The following is a 23513-nucleotide window of genomic DNA, read 5'->3' as shown; positions in this document are numbered from 1 at the left end:
ATATATATATAAATATATATCAGCAACCAACCCACCACAGCTGTGACTGCGAGGAAAGGACAAAGCTAGCTCGGTTACAAACAATGGCTATCAGTGGAAGAACGGAGCCCTGCTCGCACAGGAACGCGTTAACGTTAGTTTCCGTTAGTAATGGTTCCCGAAACAGGATCTTAAAAAAAAAAAAAATCGCGACGGGGCTTTATTTGGTGAGAGCTGGTGCTGCTTCCTCTGTTGTTGTGAACAATCCCGGGGAGCCCCAGGTATTAACGACCATCTGAACCTACTGTTAGTCAACTCACACACTTTATCACTCCACTTCCGCTCACAGCTTTCGAAATAGTGCCCTTTTTATTTATTTTTTTTGCTTTATTTAACATAATGTTGTTTTTTTTTGTTGCATATGTAACAGCTCGCTATTTATGAGTGTGTTTGTTTATATTTTTGCTGTTAAAATAAAAATAAAAATAATACATTAGTTTTTGTTTTTGTTTTTTTTTGGTCAATTTTGTTTCCGTTGGCTTTAGTGGTTTTTAGCGTAAGCTCTAAACGCAATCCCGTAGAAAAACATACATTTAATTGTCAAAATATACGATAACGCTGCTCTTAACGTATTTTAAAAGGCTTAACGGACATTTCTCGTAACCTTTGAAGAATAACACTTTGAGAGGGGGGATTTTATTTTGAAAGTTAACACGGGGAACTTCTCCCGGTTAGTTAGCTTGACAGTGATGCTAACGAAAGCTAGCCAGTCTCCTCTTTCTGACGGGTGCACTGCTTCCCCCACGAGAAAAAGGAGGTCGGCTGGACGACCTCTGCGTTCAAAGAAACTAGTTCTACATAAAACGCAAAAACCAAAACCTGCGGCTTTGTCAGTTGAACTTTACTCAACTCAGCTGCTCGCTGTCAGTCAGTACAGAGATCTCGATTACTTGTGGTGCAAAGCTTTCTGGGAATTGAAGTTCTAGCACTACATCTCGGTGTGAAAATCAACATCTCTGTCTGTGTAAAAAATAAACATATAAGAGCATCCCACGCACATTAATCTGTTATCCATCTGTTGTCTCCTCATACGCACAGAAAATATATTAAACATTTTGGCATATGTGGGTGTTTATTGTTTCACTGTAACACACACACACACACACAAACAAAAAGGACTACAGTAGCTTCTTACAGCCTTTATTTTTAATTTGGGTGGACTTTCTTTAAAGGGAATGTAGATAATTTATGTTGTCCCCTTTAAAACATTTTACATTGTACAGCTTGATAATTGAATATGGAGAAATAAAAAGACAGGACCTTCAGAAATCAGAGTCATATGAGAGTATATTTCAATGTCACAAGCCAAACTTGGTAAAATAACTCACTACAACTGAACCAATAGAGAATTAAGACAGAGTGGGTTGCCTCTCAGTACACTGCTTCATGTGGCCTCTTCTACTCAACTCAACATTTGGAGTACCATGCCCTCAGTATCATGACGCCAAATAGAACCCCCTTCCTTCCTCTTGTGTTTAATAATTTAAAACATTCAAAGATATCACTGCTTTTTTCTTTTTCTTTTTTAAATTGTCTGAACTTAAAATAGATAAAAACACAATACCATCAAAAATAGAGAATGGTCAAGTAAACCTCATAAAAAAAAAACAACAAAGAAAAAGGACAAAATGGAATGACAAGTTTTTGTTTGTGTAAGCATGTCAATGGGACAGAAAATTAAGGGAAATAAAAAGTGTACATTCCTAATCATGCAATATACAAATTTTAATGAAATATAATGCACAGGGGAAAAAAAGATCAGAATTAGGACAATGTATGATTAGGGGAGGGTGTTTTTTCAGTCATTTTCAGGAACAGGGAATACATACATACTTATTTTCTATTGACATTCCTGAAATACAGCTGATCACCTCTGTATTCAGACTCTACTAATGGACACAAAATCTCATGGAATGGCTGACCTGGTCTTCAGGTCACAGACATCATTATCATAGTTGTTATCTACAATAGCAGACAGACGCGAAGAGGGCCTTACCAGTAAATATGATCAGAGACGCACCCGAGTCAGTTTTTATCTTGCTACTACTAGGTTATGTCGTGCTGGACCGGGTAGTGACTTTAAGACATGAATGACACAAACAAACATCAATACCTCAGAGAGTTCTAAGAGGCGGCCATTCCTTTTCTTTTTTTTTTTTTTAAATATGGCCATTCATGTTCATCATAACATGTCAATGAACAAAAAAAAAAAAAAAAGTGGCAAGGCAGTTTCTGAAGGGTAAAGGAACATTGGGGTTTATCTGGGTGCACGCCAGCTGGGTGTCGCCCAGCTCGGATGCAGCTACTGTGATGCAAATGTCAAAGTGGCACAGGCGTAAAAGGTTTCACATGATTTCACATGAAGACAGACAAAACTGCATTCTTCTGTTGACAGAGTGGAAGCTTCCTTATAGTGGAAGCCATGTCGCCTAATACTGATTGAAAGAGAACCTAAAACCACTTAACAGTCTCTGCTTACAGAGAGAACAACTTCAGCAACCTGATATGCAGCTGCTTTTAAGAATAAAGACATGTCGATAGTGTAACTTTGTCATCCCTTAGCCAGTCATACTTTGGATTTTTCAGAGAAAAGAGACAGCGATGTAACAGCTCTCTTAATGTCAGATTATTCTGTCACTAACTTCACCATGTGGTGAGACACATAAGGGCCCTAAGCACCATAGCGTTTTCATAGAAATAACAGTATCCTTCTGTGTATTACAATAATATCACATAATATAACATCTTCTATACAACTAACCAAACCATCTGTGAGTTGAAGAGGGCGCTGATAAAGATGCCTGACAGCAAACTGTCCCGAGTACACTTCAACTCTAGTGCCAGAATTCCATCAAATCACTTTCATACTCTCCTGTCTTCGAATTATTCTTTGATTCGTGAAAAGAATGATATGTTGGAAGTTCTTGAGGGGGGGGGGGGCAAACTGCAGCTTAGCACAGTTGATCAGGGAGCGGATATACCTGGGAGGCATGATACACTGGAGTAGGTCAGACTGCACGGCTAAGGCACAGAGCATAACCACTGATCTACAAATCGCCTGCAGTGCCAACAAAGAAGTTTAAATCCATGCCTTATATGCAGCTTTGTTTTCATCTCTGCACTATTACCACTGCAGTTGCTCAGTGTCTGGTCTTCTCCAGGCCCAGGTCAGTGGTGGGTGAGGAGGTTAGCGTCCCTATTTTTCCAGCTAGGACCATTCTGAGAAAGAGTCAATCAAATGTTTTTTTCCAGGCCTACAACAGACGAGCAATACGCACATTGATGTTTAGTGAGCAGAAAGAAGGGAAGGAGACAAAGGCGCAGACAGGTTTCAGACAAAAAAAAAAAAAAAAGAGACAAAACAACAAACAAAAACAAACCAAAGACAAAAAAAACCTTCAACACGGTAAAAACACAATTCAACCATCAACAGCAAAAGTCCAGTTGTCAACATTACATTACATGACTGTCACAGACTGAATTGCCGACAGAGTGGAGGGCAAAGAGGTACAAGGGAAAGAGCAGAGGGTGCAGAGCATCCAGAAACAGGAGCTCAGTATAGAGTCAGAGTGGAACACGGTGAGCAGTTTGGCTTAGAAAACCAGGAAGTAAAAATGAAATCGCAGGGAAGAAGCATGTACACAGTGAGTCTGTAAAACAACATCAAGTGTCGGGGAGTGACCACAGAGCTCGGAGTGCGGAGGAACGACAGAGTGTGAAGAAGAAGACGGTAAGGGGAAAGAAATCTTGCGAATCTGAGGACTAATAAATAGGGCGATACTGGAAGTGCCAGCCGCAGTGTTTTCGTAACATGATTATGTTGTGTTTCAGCGAGTGAGAGAGGGGGGGTGGCATGGAGGGGTCGGGGGCACCCTGGGACTGTCGGACACAATCAGCACTGAGAGAAGGTCTGCTTGATCTCATCCAGCACATTCCCAAGCAGCGTCGGCTCGTCACATTTAGCGTCAATGGACACTGTCTGATCAGACTGGGAGGAAGGAGAGAGAGAGAGAATATCAAGGTCACAATCTGAAAGTCCATATAAAAATTTTTTATGAAAATATACAAGATAAGGGAGGAGTTTCATTGGTTCAACTCACAGTTTTGACCAGCAGACAAACATGGTGACCCTGGATAGACCTGCTGTACATGGAGGCACAGGAGTCGATCCTCTCCACAACTAATCCAACGAGACAAAAAGAACACAAGCGTCAGCAACACTCTGAACAAATGCATCACATAATTATTCTGATTATTATGAACCTTTCTTGTACACTACATGGTTTACCACATGAGTGGGGCTTATTGAATCAGCACAATTGCAGACTGAAAGTTACCAAACAGAAACAAACTAACATTCAAATACTTTCCTATGATGGTCATAAATTCCTGATAAACACTATTATTGAATTCTGTAAGTGGAACGCCCTACCCATCTGGTAACTTGATGTTTTAGGACTTGAAACGAATAGTTATTGGCTGGGTGTGTATATGTACCAGAGAAATGGTGGTGGAAGCAGATCCTGGCCAGTAGGTGGTGGAAGGGCATGTTGATTCCCTCCAGTCTGACAGAGCTGCACTTCAGGTCGCCCGACTCGAGCAGCTTTGCAAACGCATCGCTGGCCAAACAAAACAACACAAACTCAGTTTCCAATAACTCCTCGGCCAAAAACATGACAAAGAGCTAAAACAACTCAGAAACTAATAGCCAAATGTTTATTAAATGTACTGCAGATATTCATGGTCCCTAGAGAACATTTTGCTAACTCTTTCCTCTAGTGTTATCATTAATCATGAATCTCTAATTTTACACATAAATGCTAAAAATCTAATGCGCAGATTGACCTGAAATTTACTAAACCTATTCCTGCTGCACAGAGGATGATGACCTATTTACATTTCGGACACTCCTCAAGTTATTTTTTAGCAACATCCTTTGGGCAAACTGCCAATACTCCCACTTCTTTATCTAAAACAAATTCTAATGGGCATATTGCCAAAAAACATGTATGCTCCCAAGAGGGAAAAACATTTGTCCAAAGGAATATTAAAAATAGTAAGAAGTTTTTTCACCTTTATAATGTGGCATGAAAGATGTTTCAGAAACTTAATACACCGACCTGTAGCAAGGAGTAGTGATTAGGTAGGAGGTGCAGGTAAAGTGCAGTTTGAAGTCCAGTTTCTCATGAGTAGAGGAGTCCTCATTCTGTGGTGAACACAACAACAAATACACATAATCCATAAAGTAAAGTGGTACTGATTCTTTCACTTTTGGCCTGCAGACCTGTGCAGAGATCTGGGTGAAGGGTTAGTTACCAAAATGAACCCTGGAGCTGGTAAGGATTCCTTGTCTCGCTGAACAAGCTTCAATGCTACTATGTCACTCTGCTGTTTTTAACACATAAGTGGACTCAAAAACAAAATGGAAACAATTACATTAACAAATCTAACTCCACAAAATCCAACCAGTACGATTTATGTTTGACATATTGAGGGTGGGCAGCAGGAAAATAAATTATCGATGAAAAGTGGAACATAAAGAGTAATGACACATTATTGAAGCTATGACTGGATTCAAATTTGATACTAAAAGAGACAAAAATAAACTGACAATTATGTTTGTTTTCATGTGTGTGTATTCCTACTGACCTTTACTATGAAAGTGAGGGTTCCCTTCAGTTTCTGTGGCATCACGATGCTCTGCACAGTGAAGACAAATCGTGCCTCATTGGAAACCCCTGAAGCACAAGAGGAAAGTTCACCGTCAATCAGAATTTAAAAATGGGTATTCAAAATCATCTAAAAGACCTGCATTTTGCAGATAATCACTGACCAGGTGGAAGTTGGAAGGGGACGGTGAGGCCATCATGTGGACCCGACCCCTCTGGCCTCTGCAGCTTGGAGTTGAGAGAGTCCAGGACGTTAAACTCCATGGATTTGAGGAAGCTGTCACACTTGTTTTCAAATATAACAGACACCACCACCTGACTGCCATCCTGCAGGTTTCCCTGGATGTCGTACACCTAAGTGGGAGGAAAAAAAAATAATATTTTTTTCCCCCATTTATTTGCACTGGGAATTACTGTTGAAACCCAAGCTGTTCAAACCTCCCTCCTCTTATTTTAAAAACTGAGCGATGATTATTAGAAAGGCATACAGTAAACACAGCAAATCTGATTCATAAAACCCAACACCAAAGCACACATCACTGTTTCCAAGAAACCAGCCTGAGCACGAGGAGAAAATCACAAGGATGGAATAATTCTTATAAATACAAAGTCTGCCTCAGAGGCCAGTCTGTGAAGAGCAACAAGAACAGAAACACATCTAGTAAAGAGTTTTCATTATATTCTGTCACTGACAGAACTTTAACCAGTACCTCATCAGCATCCTCCATCATCTTTAAAGAGAGGGGAGAGAAAAGGAGAGATCTGCATACTTGTTGTACTTGTACTTGTTACTGCTACTGTTGTCTTAGATGACTTCCACATTAATATCAAGCATGGACATTAGCTGATTATGATTAACTGATTGGTTGTGTTTGCCAAGATCAATTCCACATTTGTGTACACAGAGGCGTAAAGGTTGGAATTTGATTGATGTGGATCTCATTATTGGTTATTTTACTTGCAGAGATATGGGTCTGCAGTGACACAGCAACACAACTGAGTGGAATAAGGGTAAACATGTGTGGACAATCAGATGATCAAATATACATTTGTCTTTCTCAGTAATCAGACAATAGTGTCTGTTGTAGTCAAGCAAGCAAACACATGTCTATGTCTAGTGTAAACCCTTTTAGCATCACCCTAAAGCTACATAAGGAATTCCCAACCCAATTTGATAACGTTTGACACATTCATGTGGTGCTTTGTCATTTATGGCAGTAACAGCACTGTTGAAGCTGCATGATAATATAATATAATATAATATGGCTTTAGAATGAAATGTTATGACCGAAATGAGGCCAAATGGCAGGCACAGTTATGAAAAATAATGAGTAAAAAATAATTATCAGAGTCCAGTGGTAAAAGTAGCAGCATTTCAATCGCTCATCACTCACCATCTTGATGTAGGAGTTCTCAGCCAGCAGGCAGTAATTGGACATGGGCTGAAAGGAGAGAAGAGCTCAGGTCAGATCAGGCATTCTCTGTCACTCAGTATGCTAACTAGGCAACAGGAGCTGGTTCTACCTAGCTGGTGTGTAACAAGCAAGGCAGTGTGTGTGTGTGTGTGTGTGTGTGTGCGCAACAGTCTGCAGCGGTCAGCGGGTTTAAACAGTGGTGCTTGAAAGGCACAGATCAAAATGATGATAAATTATACTGCCTACATGGAGCATCAAGTTATTTGTGGCTTTGAGGTCAGTGACTTGCCGCAAAACCAACATTAAATCAAGAGGAAAGTCCAGAACTTTATGAATGCATATAAAAAAAGACATGCATTAATTGTGCTCAGAGTGCTGAATGTTGTCATTCAGACTTCTGGCTGAGGTTAAACCGCTGATGACAAACACTGACCGGCAGAGGCTCTTCTTCCTCCACAGTGCCATTCTGCACCGACCCCTCTCCACCTCCATCACTGTGGTGATGATGGTGATGATGCTTCTTCTTCTTTTTCTTCTCCTTCTCTTCCTTCTCCTTTTTCTGCTTCTTCTTCTTGTGTTTGGAGGACTTCTAATCATTGAAGGATGGAGACAATATATTAGAAATTCAGTGAGGTTGAAAACTGAATTGGGCACGAAACATGGCTACTGGTAGAAATATTCCTCCAGAGACGACATAAAAACTGACAGCTCCCTGGTACATCATTTACACAAGCTTGTGAGAATAAGACCTGCCAATAATCCCCATCCTGTCAGGTCACTGTGAACTGGAATCTCTAGCACCACAGCCAAACTTTCTACTTCGTAATTATCGCATCATCAATGGTGACTCACAGTCTCCTCCATCTCGGTGTCTTTGGGCTCATCGGGCTCGGAGACTGGCGCCGTGCCAGAGGCTGCCTCAGGCACAGGGTCTGCTTCTGCTACTGCTACTGTTGCTGCTTCCTGTTCACACACACACACCACCACAAAGCACATGACGGCATTAGCAGCGAGAAACCATAGCATGTAACACACATAGCAATGTTCAGTTTCTGTGTCAACAGAGGTAAGTGCAGTTAGTGAGTTCACTCAGTCATAAAAACATCATTCATCATCAGCTGCAACCTAGTGAGCTCTGTGATACCACAAACATACAGCTACTAAATCAAGAGCATTACATGCAAGACTACTGACCAGCCAAAGGAGCACAAATGAGCCTGCCTGAGAAACCAACAAGTAGGTTATGTCTGAAGGTATCTGTACATGTATGGTGGCTTTGTTTTGGGACTGCTGGGTTGACTGTACGAACTAGCTTCTGCCAACAGATTTAAGAGCCTGCTTTACAGGATCCTAGTGACAGCCTACATATATTATTTTGTAAGCTCCTGATAAATCACATTCTGATCTGTTATGCTAGTGTGAAAGCTAATACAATAACAAGTCTTCCACAGACATGTTGAGGCATGTCCTTAAAAAGGTCCAATTTCTAGGTCAGAAGTGCTTTTACAGAGCTTGAGGCTGACAGCTCACATGATTAAAAACAGAATTCCTCAAAACTAAAGATAACATGACTGACAGCGCTGGTTTTACTGAACACATCTCATATCTATAGATGGAAAGGTATAGAAGGTGCAAAACAAAGTCTGTGTTAACATCTGTGGTACATGTCAAAAGCTATTTTGTAAAGTTAAGGCAACAATATGACATTTTGAGGCTTTATTGGTGAGAGACACTCATATCTCCAATATGGAGCTTCTCTTTAAAATTATTGTTTGTTACCGTTTACTATTTTCTCTGTTGTACAGTTGTGGCACTCAAAAAGTCAAACACAAACAAAGACAAGCACGACCCCATGTGTGCTCATGGAGGAAGCAGTCAAAGGACACATGTGGTGACAACAGGAACCAAAGGAACTGACTCCAGACCAGATTCCAGGGAACCTCAGACAACCTCTGCTCAATTGTCAACAACACCAATACAACAACAGCAACAAAATCTACTTTAACCTCAAGACGGACACGACACCCAGCGAGCAAAACAAAAGCTGAGGAAGAGAACCACTTGTGAGACAAATGCGCACATACTGTGTACACAGGCATACATACAATCATGCTAGAAAACATAGGAAGGCTGGAGAATGAGAGAGGAAAGTGTTATGTGACCTGTCAAAGAGAGGAAGTTGTGTCAAAAAGGTGAGGTGTGAAAGAGGTGAAAAAACAACTGATCCAAATCAAGAGGCAATAAAACGCAAAAACAAACGCATAAGGATAGATCGATAAAACATGGGAGTTATGAAAGAGATATGTATAAACTGTAGAGATGAGGGGAGGAGAGAGAGAGGGAGAGAGAGGGAGAGAGGGAGAGAGGGGTGACTCAACCTGGGTGTTAGAGGGCACTGGAGCGTTTGAGAGCCAGAAATCCAGATCCGAAACCTAGAAGAGGCAGGGAGGGAGAGGAGTGCGAGGAGGTGAGAGGGGTGAGGGGCCAACAGGTTCTGTATCTTTCTACTATTCATGAAAATGGATACAGAGATTACACTGTTCTATTTCATGAATAAATCAAGTATTTGGCAAGACACCGCACAGTCAGCTACGAGGAAACTGATACTTGATCACTAAGGCTGATTGAAAGACAGGCTGGGAAGAAGCAATGGGAGTGTTGAGTCAATGAATATGATCAAAGATATCTGCTTGCATGTAACCTTTTAGCAGAAATTGTAGACTACATATAATGATATTCGTAAACTGTTTTTCACTACGGCTTTTACAACAAATTATGAAATTTAAATCAGAATTCTGGCTCAAATCAGACATAAGATATCAACTCTGTTGCTAGGTAGGAAACAGCCTCGCTCCACCCTTTCGTAAGGACATACCTCGGCACTGGTGGAGGTGGGCAGTGCAGCCACCTCATTGGCTTCTTCTGATTGGACCACAGGCTCGTCTGCCTGACCCCCAAGGAGATCCTCCCCCTTTTCTTCATGTTTGTGTTTCTTCTTCTTTTTTTCTTCTTTGCTCTTCTGCAAATAAAAAAAAAACAAAAACAAGAGGATAAATTCGGCTGTGTCTCATGACAGCTCTCTGTTGTTTTCCCTTCGCACAAACCGCTCCATAAATCTGTTTTACTGTTTTTTTCAAAAAGCATTGACAGAATGAGGTGAAAGTGGTTTTCCGGGAAGAAAGGAGCATAATCCTGTTGCCATTTTCTCCTCACCTTTCTGTCCCTTTCTTTATCCTTCTTCTTCTCTCTCTTTTCTTTGCTGCTCTTCTTCTTGGGCTCCTGTGAAGCGGCATTCTCTGCTTCTCCATCTTCTGCCGGGCTTTTTGGAGCCTCTGCTGCACGGTGTGCCCTGACCGGTAGCTTCTCACTGTCCGCAAGTGGCCTGGATAAACAAAAATGCACAGATACACATTTTCACTTTGGACGTATGAGGTGATTATGGCTCACCTGGAGTTCAGCCATCATCTGGAAAATATTTTGTAGCTTCCTTTTTTTTCTTAGTTAGGCATTAATTGGTTAGAAAAGTGAACAATAGGATAAAGGGTGCAGCAATCAATCATATTCAGGCACATATTCTGCACTGTGCAGCAGCCAGTTCTCATTCAAAGCATTGAGGTAAGCCATTCCCCTGGTGGAGATAGAAGCTTTGGAAATTCCCAGATAACTAGAAACTATACCAATAAATTCCTCCAACTAGTGCTGTCAAGTTTATTTCCCCAAGCATGACCCTTTAAAGCAGCAATGACATGCACTGCAGCCCCCTGCTGGTTATTCTCTATAAAGACACATTGCTATCCCTCATTACCTCGACCTGGGTAATAATTATTGTACATTTTTATGTCTTCAGTTCCAGTTTAGCTTCACTATGGAGTTTTACTTTGCCTTTGGCTGTGTGTTTTTTTCTTAGAAAGACTGTGCATGTATAATGTATGCACTTTGTTTCCTGCACACTTCCATAGTGTGTGCTTGTATGCATAACAATAATGTCTAATGTATGTAGCCGTTTCTGGGATTGTCGATGTTTGAACCATGTCAACTAAAAAGCCATCAGACAAACCCTGAGACTGACCAGAGACAGGCATCAGCAGTCTATAGTAACAGTAATAAAATAATAGTTTTCAGTGATCTAACAGACGATGTTAAAAATATTATATTGTTGCTATTGGGGACAATTTTCAGCGAAAGAAATGCATATAGCCCATACATGTATGTACTACAGTTTCTTACAGATTCTTTACAATAACTCCTGTATCATCTCTGCTCCTCTTCCTTTCATAGTCTAAAACATGGGCTTAATCTTACACCATCCAAATAATTTAATAAAATCTAAGTCATAGTATTGGTCTAAGGGCACATGTGCTTGTTATTTCCACTCAGGGCAGGCAAGGAGCATCCACTTAAAAAACAGCTGGTGAGGCAAGGCGAGTCTACTGAACTCAACTGAGGAGGATCTGGGAAATGTAAGCAAAAAATTGTAGTATCTAACCCCTGGGATAAGTTTCCTAAAAGCATATTGATGCTGATTATCTTTTCCAAGAGAAACAAGAGTCAACATGCTTTTAGGAGCCTATTCCAGTAGGACATGTGGTAAAACATTAAGTCCTGAGAACATCAGCAGCAGCCAGTTAGAAATGATCTTATTTCTATGGAACTATATAACCCTTATCAAATATTTATCTTCTTTTAACAGCATTCCTCTTCTTTTAAAAAAGGATATAAACAGAGTAATATGCTGCTGACATTGTCAAGAAGTTAAAAAAAGAAGCAGGGTAAGAGAAAATGGATACTGCATATTATACTAGGCTACAATGAACAATAGAATTTAGAAATACAGGGGAAAAAAGAGCAAAAAGAGGAAGCAGGTACTGCAAACTCCAAATGAGGAAAGAAAGGACAGCTATATTAGTGAGAGGAGCAAGACAACTATTTAGAGAGAGAGAGAGAAAAAGAAAGCAATCCATGTACAGTCGGAGCCCAGGTCCTGTGGCTGGGGTGCTACTCACCTGCGCCCAGCCGCTTCCACCAAGCTGCCCACACAATGAAGCAGTAATGGGGTGTGTGCAGGCATAGAAAAGAGGAAGCAGAAAGCAGAACGCCATGAGAAGGAGTGAGAGGAGGGAAAGGGCCGAGTCACATCGGCTGTGACACTACGGCAGGGAGGGTCAGGAATAAATCCTGAAAATATCCAAATTTAAAAAATCATTCAAGATTCAACTTCAGTGTTTCTCAGCTCTAAATTTGGACTGAAAATCAAAGTTTCAACAATTGGTTGATTAGCTCAGTCGGATATAAAAGACGGGTTTCAGCAACTTTAACATTAATTGCTTAAATAAAGAGAAACATTTACACAAGGGCCTGAGCATATGTAGAATTAGGATCTACATAGGGAGGACTCACTTGTCCAGGTCGATATCCAGGGCTTTATGAGGGTCGTTGGGATCTTTGTCATCATCATCACTGGGTAAGGCATTCTGAAGTAATAAAAAGGTGAAATCAATGAAACACAGTTAATAACTTTCTGAATAAATCTACATCCACAACCCACAAAAAGAGAGATCTGAGATATTGACTTCCAGTCTCAGTTGTCTCACAGCTGTGAACCCAATAAAACAAGCAATAAGGGTATTTATTTCTGACAGACACAATATTGTTGGTTGGCTTTGGTCAATAATAAGGTCAGAGTAATGTGTAAACCGCGTTATAATTTAGAGAGGAAAACTGATATATCTTTCATCATTTAACAGTAAATTACAGCCCTATGTAGAATACAAGTGATGAAATCAAATATATATTTATTACACTAAGTCATGATGCCTGTCAATATAAATAAAGGATCAAATCTGATCCCCCACGTTTCTGGCTTTGGTAGATATCATATTAGTTCTAGCTTTCCCTTTCAAATTCACTGTGATGTTTAAACAGCTCCGGCATACCTCTGGCATCTCCTCGGTAACAATGTCAACCATGTGGGCAGGCGTGATGTCCTCCTCGCTCTCTGGTCCTGAATCATGTTTCCTTCCTCGCCCGCTGCGCTTTTCTTTCCTCTTCTTCTTCTCCTTCTTCTTCTTGTCTGCTCTCTCTTTCTGCCGACGCTCCTCTTCCAGTTTCACATACTGGTCAGACATGGGCAGACCTGCGGGACGGAAGACAGCAATGTCTACTAGATTTTAATTTACTAATAATAAAACAAACATATCTTAATTCGAGCATAGCATGACATGTAGTGAGTGCAACTGCAGTAAAGTAAGCCATTGTGATTTCGGCATTTAGTGTTTTGTGGTAGTGTTGGAACAGTGTGTCCCACCTGGGACTTTGAGAGGCACACTGAGGTCAATCTGCACGACTGGGATGTGCTCCACTCCAGGGGCTTCCTGGTACGCCTACACAGAGCAAACATTAATTTAAAACATGGCTTAACAAACAGTGTTTTATGGTGTATACATTTCATGTCCACCTACATATAATTTGTATGCTATAATTACTATTTATACAGGCCAGGTTAAACAGACTGGATTAAACTGAGACATGTACTGTGTAGTGAAAATTTTAAGCGATGACTGCACACCTTCTGAGAGGACGGGGATGCCTTGATGTAGAACGGATTGTTGGCTTGCTCCTGCTTTCTGGCTTCTCTCCTCTGGGTGTGGGGAAAAGAAATACAGTTGCATTAATTAATTGTATCTGTATGTCATTGATAAAACTGTGATTGTGAAAAGTGATTTTTTTTTTATTTTTTTTTTTTACATGCACTTGTACGTCTATACTATTAAAAAAAAAAACAGTATTGCTTGTTCAATTCAGAAATACTATAGTAATCGAGCAGCTTACTCTTGCCAGCTCCTTCTCGTCCACCTCTGTGTGACGAGGGCGGGAGTGTTTGGGTTCCTCCTTGGCAAAAATAGCCTTAGGCTGCTCATCCTCAGACTCGCTCTCTGATGGAGGTTCGTTGATCCAGGCATCCAAGTCCAGACTACACAAACAAACTCAGTTACACTTCACTGGTCAAGACCCACAGAGACATATGTGAGCATTGACGTTTCAGCTAATGTTGCTGGTCCACCATGGTATGAACAAACACTATGGGTTAACAGTCATGTCAAACTATGTAACAGTGTAGTTTTAATGACACATCCTCATGTACTGAGCCCACTCACCCTTCAGGAACAGGCACTTTCTTCTGTGCCTTGGGGGCTACAGGGTTGAGTTCTCCAGCAAACAGAGCACATACTTCCTCTGCTACTTCTACGTCCTTCTGTTGCAGTTTCTGGATGTACTTGACCAGCTGCAGGATGCAAGACGCCTGAGGACAAGACAGAAGGCGAGGCAGACGTGGAGATTAGTGAGGTTATTTATCAGATTTGTATGTAGTGGGTAACCTTGGGAGGTATGAAATGCAGAAAAGGTAAAAAGTAAGAATCTGTATTTTGAGTTTGGGCAAAAGAAAACCCAATTGTGACATATATGCATATCTCCAGCTTACCCTTTCCTGCACCTCCAGGTTGGCGCTCTGGACAAACAGCGGCAGCCTGTCTATCATTAGCTGGCTGGTTTCCTGTGCTGCTGTGCTGTCCGTGTTTCCCTCCTGGTTCTTTAGCACGGTGGCAAACAGCTTGGCTGCATTCTGCACGTACACTGCCTGGATGTGGCCTGGTAGGGTGGCCACCTTAGGCCGCAGCATGGCCTCTAACGTCTGCATCGGGTTCTCCAGGTGTCTAAGAAGAGGAGGTGGATTTAGAAAAAGCCTGAGTGAAAACTACACTGTATTACAATGTACGTTCCAGCTTGACACTGATGTAATACTTATTTTATGATAAGAAATTTCTCTTATGCAGCAAGTTACCTACACATCTGAAAATATGAGAAAAATATGAGAATACACAGACATTCTATTACCGCTGAGAACCTTCTCACTCATTCAAATTTAGAAAAGGATGTTAGAGGGTGCAGAGTGCAGTAACTGAACCAAGCTGTCAGTTCATTCATTCAACTGGTTATGGGATATCTTACTATATAATACATGAAATTTGTATGCAGGGTTGCTGAAGTGCTTCAAGTTTACCGTTACCCTATTATGTACAAAATGAAAAATATGCCTTCTTTTACTTTTCTACTGTCAGTTTATAGCAGTGTGTGTATCCGTGAGATAAATCTACTTACTCCGAGAATTCACCGCAGATCCAGGCTGCAGCATACAACACTTCACAGATGCCCATTCGCTGCATGTTGCCTGTCAACAGGTGAGCGTTGTCCAGCAGAGTGGCCATCTGGGCAACAGCAAAGACCCGGATGGCTCTGACCCGAATAGCCACATCCAGCATCTGAGAGGCAATGAGGTGGCCATGCCGTGTGCCCTCTAATCGGGTCAGCTCCACCAGAATACTGATGTACCTGTCAAGCAGACGTGGAGAGGTGCAGTTGAAAATTGTGTCAGAGAGTGGAAAAAAACATCAAACGAAGTTTAAAAATATGGAGTATATAAGTATAAGACGATGGTGGTGTAAAGTCCCTGGCTGCGAGACTGACCATTCAAAGTTGGTGATGTACTGGTAGTTGCTCTGGCTGCAGATGTCGATGATCTTGGTGAGCAACTCATCTCTGTAGGTGGTTCCTTCTGCTTTGTCCACGTGGAGCATCAGCTTCTTTACAATCTCCATCAGGTTCTTTTTGGATACCTGGGAGAGCAAACACCAGTTCAACAACAATCAAATTACATGCATGAATGTAAAAAATATGATTTGTCCTTCTGAGGCTGAAAGAGGCAGAATGTCCTCAAAACAGCTTTAAAATTCAGAGAGAACAATAAATTGTGTAATATCTTGTACAGGGAATAAATCACAGAATTTGTTCATATGGCATAATATAATATCACACAATCACTGGAGTCAACACCACCTGCACCTACACCATCTATTAGCTTACTTTGGCCAGCTACTGTGCCATTCCCTGACAAACCTATAGTAACCGATCAAGTAAATCACGTCACCAGTACCTATGGCAAAGGAGGGAGTTTCCTGCCCTGCTAAGTATTGAGTTAATTTTCTAAAAATAGAAATTCAAAGTGAAACCAAGATAATCTGGCACTGAAACACATTTCTTAAAACTGAAAAATGCTGAATAACAAACAAACAAACAGATGAGTAAAAATAAAAGTCGTTGCTTCACACCATGCCATAGAGCAGGTCCAGAGCTCTGAGGCGGATGGACTCATCCTTGTCATCCAGACACTGGAGGATGAGGTCCTTATGAGACTGCACTGACTTGGGGTGGGTCTTCAGGATCTTTGACATCGCTAGCAGGCCCAGGTACTTCACTTCAAAAACATAAACACAGAAGGCCTTAGCGTATTTAAAAACAGACATAAGTGCACCCTTAGCTGTCTTACACCCTAACAAGTAGCTACATTAGATATTTTGATCTCTATCTTGTATCACCTGAAATTATTTTCTGAATTAACAGCAACATTTGCTGTCATATTGTCTTAATCAAGTTCCTGACTATCCTTACTTGATTGTAATATAATATATGGTTGCGGACACATTATATTCAGTTTATACTACACTTCCCTAGATCTAGTCACTATATAAAGCCTAACTGGCTGTATATAGAAAATATTTCTATTTGAATACAATATAAACAAATTACTGTTATGTTTTCTTCTATGAAATAATCTATAAAATGTATAGGGCATAACACAAACTGAATATCAAAAAGGAAAGGAACACAAAACACAGAACAATGGAAAGGACACACAAACACATACACATGGTACAACACACGCACACACACACACAGACACACACACACACTGGACACAGTTGTTTTGATTTGCTTTGCTTTATCCTCCGTCGTATCCTGGCAGCTTTTCCTACTCACCTAACACATTTTTTTAAATTCAGAAATCTGCTGAATCACTGCCTTCTGTTGATCATCTAATCTGGCAGAGACAAATGGCTCTCGGGTTCTTGGATCAATAAGTGTGTGTGGTAGTGACCTTGGGGTGAGGTGACGCTGATAACTGCAGTGAATACATTGCAGAAATGACCGGGGATGTGGCCTCAGTGCAGCTGCAGGAGACAACGACACAGCCTCTGAATCTACATCTGCGATGGAAAAGTGACAGCAGCGGTTCAAATGAAACTTTCTCTCAATGAGGAAAGCATAATTGAGCGATGAAATGTAAGCTTGACAAAGCGACATGCATTTCAACGATTGTTTACTACATCGCTGCCTTTCCAGGACTATTCCTGTTCATTAAAAAGGAAAGATAATCAACGTAAGAGTTGAATAAATCTATAGCATCTTGTGTTTGTGTCAACACACAACACATCTAAAAACAGTGACTTAAAGGTAATTTATTTTCCTATTTTAGTAGACTGTAATACACTTAATGCATTAAGAATGATACCACAGGTTTGTCTGAGTTTCATTCATTCATTTCATTGGAAAGAGGTAAGGCTGATTTATAGTTCTACACAGGCTCTACGTCGATCCTACGCAAGTGACCTATGCCATTGTGACCATTCATACTTGTTGCTGTTGTGTATGTGGTGCTCTGCAAAACGCCGCCAAAACACTAATTGGTGTTGAGTTCTTTTTTTGTATTTCAAACAATGGCGACAGAAAGAAACTCATCCTCCTCTCTTTTTCTCATTTTGTCTTTTCATCCCGCTGCCCATGAAACGGCAGCACAAGGGAATGCGAGGGAACAGACAAGAGCATGTCATGCAGCTAAGCGGCTATGTGCCTGTTTGTCTGTTTATGTGTGTGTGAGGACACGCTTGTCTGAGAATGTGTGTGTGTGAGGGATTCTCAAACAGCATTATGAAGTCATTTAGGTTTCGCGTGAGTTGCTTCCCATTCTCAGACAAGGCGCACACACACCAAGCAGACCAATCACAGTTGTTGGGGTCTGCGTCGCCACAACGTGTTGTTACATTTCTGGGGAGATGCCTGTCAGGCTACGTCGTCAGAGATGTATAAATCCGGCTTCTTACCTAAAGCGTGATTATGAGAGCCAAGAGGCGTGATAAAAGGATAACCACAAAACCAGTTTCACAGTCTGTTCTATTAACAGGTCTATAACTCTACTCACACACAACTATCTATGTATGGTTATCCAGATAACTCGAATGGCTGGATGCTGCATGCTCAGCACAAACTCCAACTTGAAATTTGCAAAAGGAATGTATTTTTTAGAGCCAAGCTCCATGTTTGAAAATGGCAACTTTTACCCCTTTCGGATAGAAGCAACAAATCAGGAAAACTCTTCTGTAAGTTCACTTCCTGTGTCATACACAAGGTATGCCACTTAATTGAGATGGCATCCTAAGCAGGCCGCCTAATTGAGAATAGGAAGGTAATAAGGTTCGAGTTATCCAGAGTCAAGGGGTCTACGTTGTTGTCGTCTAAAAGGGTGGACTGTTCCAGAAACACGCAGACAATGAGAAAATGACACACTGCAGGCATTGACAGAGGGCTCACAGTTCTGGTCCGAGTCTTCTATCAGGATTCGCAGTTTCTGCACACAGAGCTGAAAGAGATAGATAGATAGATAGAGAGAGAACAAGAGAAAAGGGGGGGAGAAAGTGATAGTCATTAACATCACTGTAAACCTTTCGACACCAGTTTCAGTCTTGTCATGCGGTCAGACGAACAAAAGTGGGAGGAAATGGGCCCTATATATTCGATGGTGCAAAATGATTTTTTCATGCATTGCTGACAGGACTTAATGCAAGAAGCAAACAGCTTTATGAGCTTTATCGCTGGCCTGCCTGATGGTGGCTGTGTCTCTGATGAAAGCATGCATTGTGGTTCAACTGGAGTGGAAAGGGTTATGATCAACATCTAACCACAAGAAAGTGCAGAGAGAGGAGTGGACCTCAGAGGCTTACCTGGATACTAGCACTGTGGTTAGGCATCCCAGAGGACAAGGAAATCAACACTGCAATGCGGGACAAAGAAACTATTAGATGTGACTGTGAACATAAGATTTTGTGAGAAGAAAAGATGTAGATTTTTCTAAGAGGCAACAACAAATTCACATTTGAAATTGGGGCAACTACTATACCAAACACACATTAAGCTGAATGTGACCACTACATTGCATACAGAATACCAGTACTGACCTGCAATTACAGTGTTGACACATTCATACAGCAGAGACATGGCAGAGGTACTGTGAGAAAGGAGGACAGGGTAAGAAAGAGAGAGTGGGGATTATTATTGATATACCGGCCAGATGAAACTGCTTTTATCATCCGTGAAAACGTTTAGAATTGAGGGATTTCGTCTCACCTGTGGATTAGGTTTGTCAGAGGCTCGATCAGCTTCTTTCCCAACCGTGGCTCTAGTGGTGTGAGTGCACCAAACTGTAAAACAAACACAAAGAGTGCCATGACTCACAGTTGAACATCTCTCACATCAGAATTTCCCTCTAAAATTAAAACTACTCTTGATACTATCCTATCTGTTCATGATCACTGATTGATTCAGGGAGTTATATTGTAAAAATGTGCTCTAATTTAGTCAAGAGAAAAGGAATGTTACTTAAAAAAGACAACATGTCATGTGACTTCATTGCATTTTGGTCAAGTGAGGCCAATGCTGGTGGAGGAACTAGTATCAATTCCTCTTTTATGATGGATTTCTCCCTGTATGATTGGTGCAATAGTGTGAGAGTAAAACTAAACCGTGGCTTGGTGGTGCACAGTATAGTATCGTATGCTGCTGGTAGCAATATAAGATATATAAGACCACGTGTGCAATTTCTACACCAATCCACAAACTCTTAAAGTATCCTGATGACTTACCAGTTTGATGATCTTAATGAGAACCCAGTTATTAGTAGAGGAGGTCATGAGTTTGAAGAAGAGTGGAGCCAGAGACAGGTAGTTCTTGGGATTTCTCCGTGCCAGCTCACAGATAACATTTACTGCTGCAGACTGGACACCTAAAGAGGAGAAAATGCATTACACAGGAACAAATAAAAACAAATAAATCAATAAAAATGTAATAATCACAATACATTTACAAAACATAATTAAACATAATTTATTAAATTTATTGATTTGTGTTTATTGGGTCAGGTTGAATTAAGTATGGCTAAAAAAAACAATGTACAAAACCAGATAAATGTCCTGTGAGATGCTTTTGTCTGTGCAACAAAAATAGTCCTGTGACTTGGTCAATATTCCCAGACAGCCCTGGCAGTATCACAAATGAGCCTTCCTTAATCTCATATTCTTAGTTGCTGAATAATTCATAGGGTTCAGGTGACAGAGAACGCCTGTCCACAGGAGTTTCCAGCTGAATCTATCATGCAGTGTCTTTCCTGATACCTGGGTCTGGGTCCTCCAGTTTCTCCTTGAGCCTGGGGAAAGCTGGGCGCAGGGACTCTGGGTACTTCAGAAACACCTTGTACATGATCAACACCGCTTTCTTTCTGATGTAAGGTTTAGTGTGGGACATCTAGGTTGGGAAAAAAGTAAAGACAGTAGAGACAGTTGTGTTCAAACTGTTAAAGAATGGAGGAAAACCACCTCTTCTCGACTGCTCTGAGGTAAATAAAGATGCCGGAGTAGTTAAAATGGAGTCATTAACTGTAGCCAGAATAGACAGTCCCTTTGATAAACCTCTGGACATATTCTCCTTGACTCACCAGTGTCATGATGTCATTGGCCAGGTCCCGAGCCAGGTCAGGGGTCACAAAACAAGAGAGGCCAGTAAGGGCTACACCTGTGTCATACTGGTTGGGACTGCTGAGATCCTGAGGGGAAAAAAGGTAAAAAGGAAGAGTCCATAAGACAGAAAAGGTTGGCCGAGAATAACAGCGAAGAAATATTCATAGGGGGCACAGACACGGAACATCACTGACCTTTCGGATCTGATTGGTTGTCAACATGATGACATCAGTGCTCTCGTGAAAGCACTGTGAGGCTGCCAGGTAGCCAATCCTCTGTAGGAAGAGAAGGAAGCAGAAAGAATGACATACTGTGTAATTACATAATGTATATTTCAGTACTTTGCTATTATTACAAACATTCAACCTTTCACAGAGACTGATCTATAGAGTACATTGGATCTGCTGTGACTATTCCTTGTGCTATTTTCAGATGAGTATCTATGTGGAAAAATGAACTTCAGTGCTACAGAAACTGACTGTTGGTGAGCCTGTTTGTACCTCAACAATACTGTCCTGGCAAATCTACACATTGGCATATACCACAGTCATAACATCATACCCATTAGTCAAGATTATGTCAAGAAAGTGACATTGTAAGAATTGCATTTCCAAGACTTCGCATTATACTCCAGTCGTACCTTGTATGTGAACTTGGAGGAGCTCATGACTTCAACGATGTTGAAAGCGGCCCAGCTGACATCATAGCCCAGCATCTGAAGCTGTAACGCAGAAAAGAAAAGAGACAAAGAGATGTGGGTGAATAAAAGAAGAAGAGGGGCTCTAAGCTGTTCCTATGATGAATTAAGAGGCTAAATGATTTGAGCTGAATGCTTTTAAAGTCAGAATGGATGCCAATCGCATCATGCCATCTAAACCAAAATGTGGACCTAGGTTATAAATAGAGTGCTTTAATTTAAACATAAATTGTACACTCCTCTCAATATGCGGCTGTGTAGTGACTAAAACAAAACATATACATGGAGCCTTGTACCCATTTTGTAAAAACGTATGAAGTTGTTTCTAACTGGTCATTTCTTTTTGCCTTTCATGAAGCCTTGAGCAGAAACAATGGCCTTTCATTCAGCATGACGCTGTTTGAATAGAAAAGATAATATACAAAGAGTGAAGTCTGTGTGTGGTTCCCGTCTGCAGTTAACACAGCCAGCTAGAATTTTCCATTGTGTGCATGTCAACGTAATATAGTATGAAACTGTCTGAGCATATTCACTGCCTGTTCAAAAGACATCCTCCCTAGCTCTCGCTCGCTCATATATACACTCCTTACCTGTTTAGTGTCATATAACAAATTACATATAATTTTCATATGATCTTAATTGGGTTTTTTGTTTAGTTTCTTTCTTTGTTAATCCTGAGTGTTGTATATTGAACGGCTTACCCTGCTAGTGCTATAGAATAAAGAGACTGGCTCCCAGGCGGGTTACGCTGAGAGCCATATTATGATGGTGTCCATGTATGTGTGTATCAGTGCTTTGGTATCAAGTAGAACTGACAGACAGAAAGAGTCGGTGTTGAGAAATCTTACGTAGGTGAGCTTGCACACAGCATTGGCTTTGACAGCGATGTTGTCCTGCTTGAGCTCCTGTTTGATCTCATCGATGCATGTGGAGATGTACTTGGCCTGAGGGCAGACAAAAGAGAGGACAAACAACAGACACCAGATCAGATTAGGTGGAGTGATATCCAGAGTGGGAGGCTGCTACCAAGCACCAGGAGCAAGCTGGAAAATCCTGGTCTGTCTGATGTTGCTATCCAAGACACCAGCCAGAGGAGGTGGAACTGGATGGTGGTTTTGCAAGTCCCAAGTCAAGTCACGCAAGTCCTAAACTTTATGAAGTCATAATGCAAGCCAGATCTCTTAAAGTGCTTCTGGCATCAGCCAAAAATTATTCTACACTGGGCTTTAAGTCATAAGTCAAGTCACGAGTCATTGGTGTTGGATTCAAAGTTATACCAAGTCTAAAGTCATCAAATTCATGACTTGTGTCGGACTAAGCCCCACAGCTGTGCCAGTCGGTTTGACTGCGAAAATAGCTGAAGTTGAAATATGGATGTAGCTTTGGCTTGCAGCCCATGAACCTTCGTGATGGCCATTACTGACACACATTAAATGGTACCACTTGCCTAGGAGATTGTCATCATGCATGGCCTGATGGCTGGAACACAACATTAACACACTACACAAGGTCAGAGAACAAACTGACCATGCTTACTGAGCAAGAAAATATTAAAAATGAAAACTGTATCACTCTAATCACACAGTTGTTAAACACAACTTGTTTTGTGCATTTCATAAGGTAATGGGAGCCTCATCAGCTCTCCCATCCTCTAAAGCATTTTAAAGTATTATTTTGTTTTGGCCTTTATGCCTTTATTTGATAGAGATGGCTGGGTTAGGAGCAGGAACAGGGGCAGGGAGGAGAGGTTCCGACTCGAACCCGGCCGCCGCTGCGTATATGGGGGTCGGCCATTCTCTACCGACTGAGCTAACCCTCTAAAGCATTTTAACAAATGAGTGAATGAGTGAGAGAAAAGAATAGCTCCACCCCTGACCCCTGCAATATTACACTAGATTTCCTGAACGAGAGCAGAAGGTACATTTAATTCAACAGCGGAGGACAAGCTCAGTTAGACCTCTGGACTCAGCCAACCACTGTTCAGAGGGGCAACAAACACATACACATATAGCTT

General features: G+C 41.2%; 1 protein-coding gene across 5 annotated transcripts in view; it reads right to left on the bottom strand.

The window, feature by feature from the left end:
* Positions 1 to 1308: 1308 nt before the first annotated feature.
* The window catches only part of ap3d1 (adaptor related protein complex 3 subunit delta 1), a 26462-nt gene continuing 4257 nt past the window's right edge, over positions 1309 to 23513 (bottom strand). Inside the window, exons 2-34 of one of the 5 annotated variants that reach the window (XM_035652978.1) lie at positions 22348 to 22443; positions 21443 to 21523; positions 20997 to 21077; positions 20781 to 20888; positions 20461 to 20590; positions 19933 to 20072; positions 19418 to 19491; positions 19249 to 19298; positions 19015 to 19064; positions 18605 to 18653; positions 16288 to 16433; positions 15647 to 15795; positions 15281 to 15511; positions 14604 to 14835; positions 14278 to 14423; positions 13952 to 14093; positions 13689 to 13760; positions 13428 to 13503; positions 13057 to 13280; positions 12521 to 12594; positions 12127 to 12150; positions 10337 to 10505; positions 9999 to 10142; positions 9502 to 9555; positions 7976 to 8086; positions 7557 to 7712; positions 7103 to 7150; positions 5873 to 6062; positions 5689 to 5777; positions 5160 to 5245; positions 4537 to 4658; positions 4140 to 4219; positions 1309 to 4027 (exon numbers count right to left, since the gene is read on the bottom strand). In XM_035652978.1, the coding sequence (XP_035508871.1) occupies positions 3932 to 4027; positions 4140 to 4219; positions 4537 to 4658; positions 5160 to 5245; positions 5689 to 5777; positions 5873 to 6062; positions 7103 to 7150; positions 7557 to 7712; positions 7976 to 8086; positions 9502 to 9555; positions 9999 to 10142; positions 10337 to 10505; positions 12127 to 12150; positions 12521 to 12594; positions 13057 to 13280; positions 13428 to 13503; positions 13689 to 13760; positions 13952 to 14093; positions 14278 to 14423; positions 14604 to 14835; positions 15281 to 15511; positions 15647 to 15795; positions 16288 to 16433; positions 18605 to 18653; positions 19015 to 19064; positions 19249 to 19298; positions 19418 to 19491; positions 19933 to 20072; positions 20461 to 20590; positions 20781 to 20888; positions 20997 to 21077; positions 21443 to 21523; positions 22348 to 22443 (3720 nt within the window). In that variant the 3' untranslated portion in view covers positions 1309 to 3931. The remainder of the gene's footprint in view (positions 4028 to 4139; positions 4220 to 4536; positions 4659 to 5159; positions 5246 to 5688; positions 5778 to 5872; positions 6063 to 7102; positions 7151 to 7556; positions 7713 to 7975; positions 8087 to 9501; positions 9556 to 9998; positions 10143 to 10336; positions 10506 to 12126; positions 12151 to 12520; positions 12595 to 13056; positions 13281 to 13427; positions 13504 to 13688; positions 13761 to 13951; positions 14094 to 14277; positions 14424 to 14603; positions 14836 to 15280; positions 15512 to 15646; positions 15796 to 16287; positions 16434 to 18604; positions 18654 to 19014; positions 19065 to 19248; positions 19299 to 19417; positions 19492 to 19932; positions 20073 to 20460; positions 20591 to 20780; positions 20889 to 20996; positions 21078 to 21442; positions 21524 to 22347; positions 22444 to 23513) is intronic. The other 4 variants (XM_035652979.1, XM_035652983.1, XM_035652980.1 and 1 more) reach the window with 4 other exon arrangements.

This window comes from Morone saxatilis, unplaced genomic scaffold (assembly GCF_004916995.1).
Source record: "Morone saxatilis isolate NCDOM2014 unplaced genomic scaffold, NCSU_SB_2.0 Contig12, whole genome shotgun sequence".
Classification (NCBI taxonomy): domain Eukaryota; kingdom Metazoa; phylum Chordata; class Actinopteri; family Moronidae; genus Morone; species Morone saxatilis.
The sequence above is the reverse complement of the archived record's forward strand: the minus strand, read 5'-3'. Positions and strand labels throughout refer to the sequence as shown.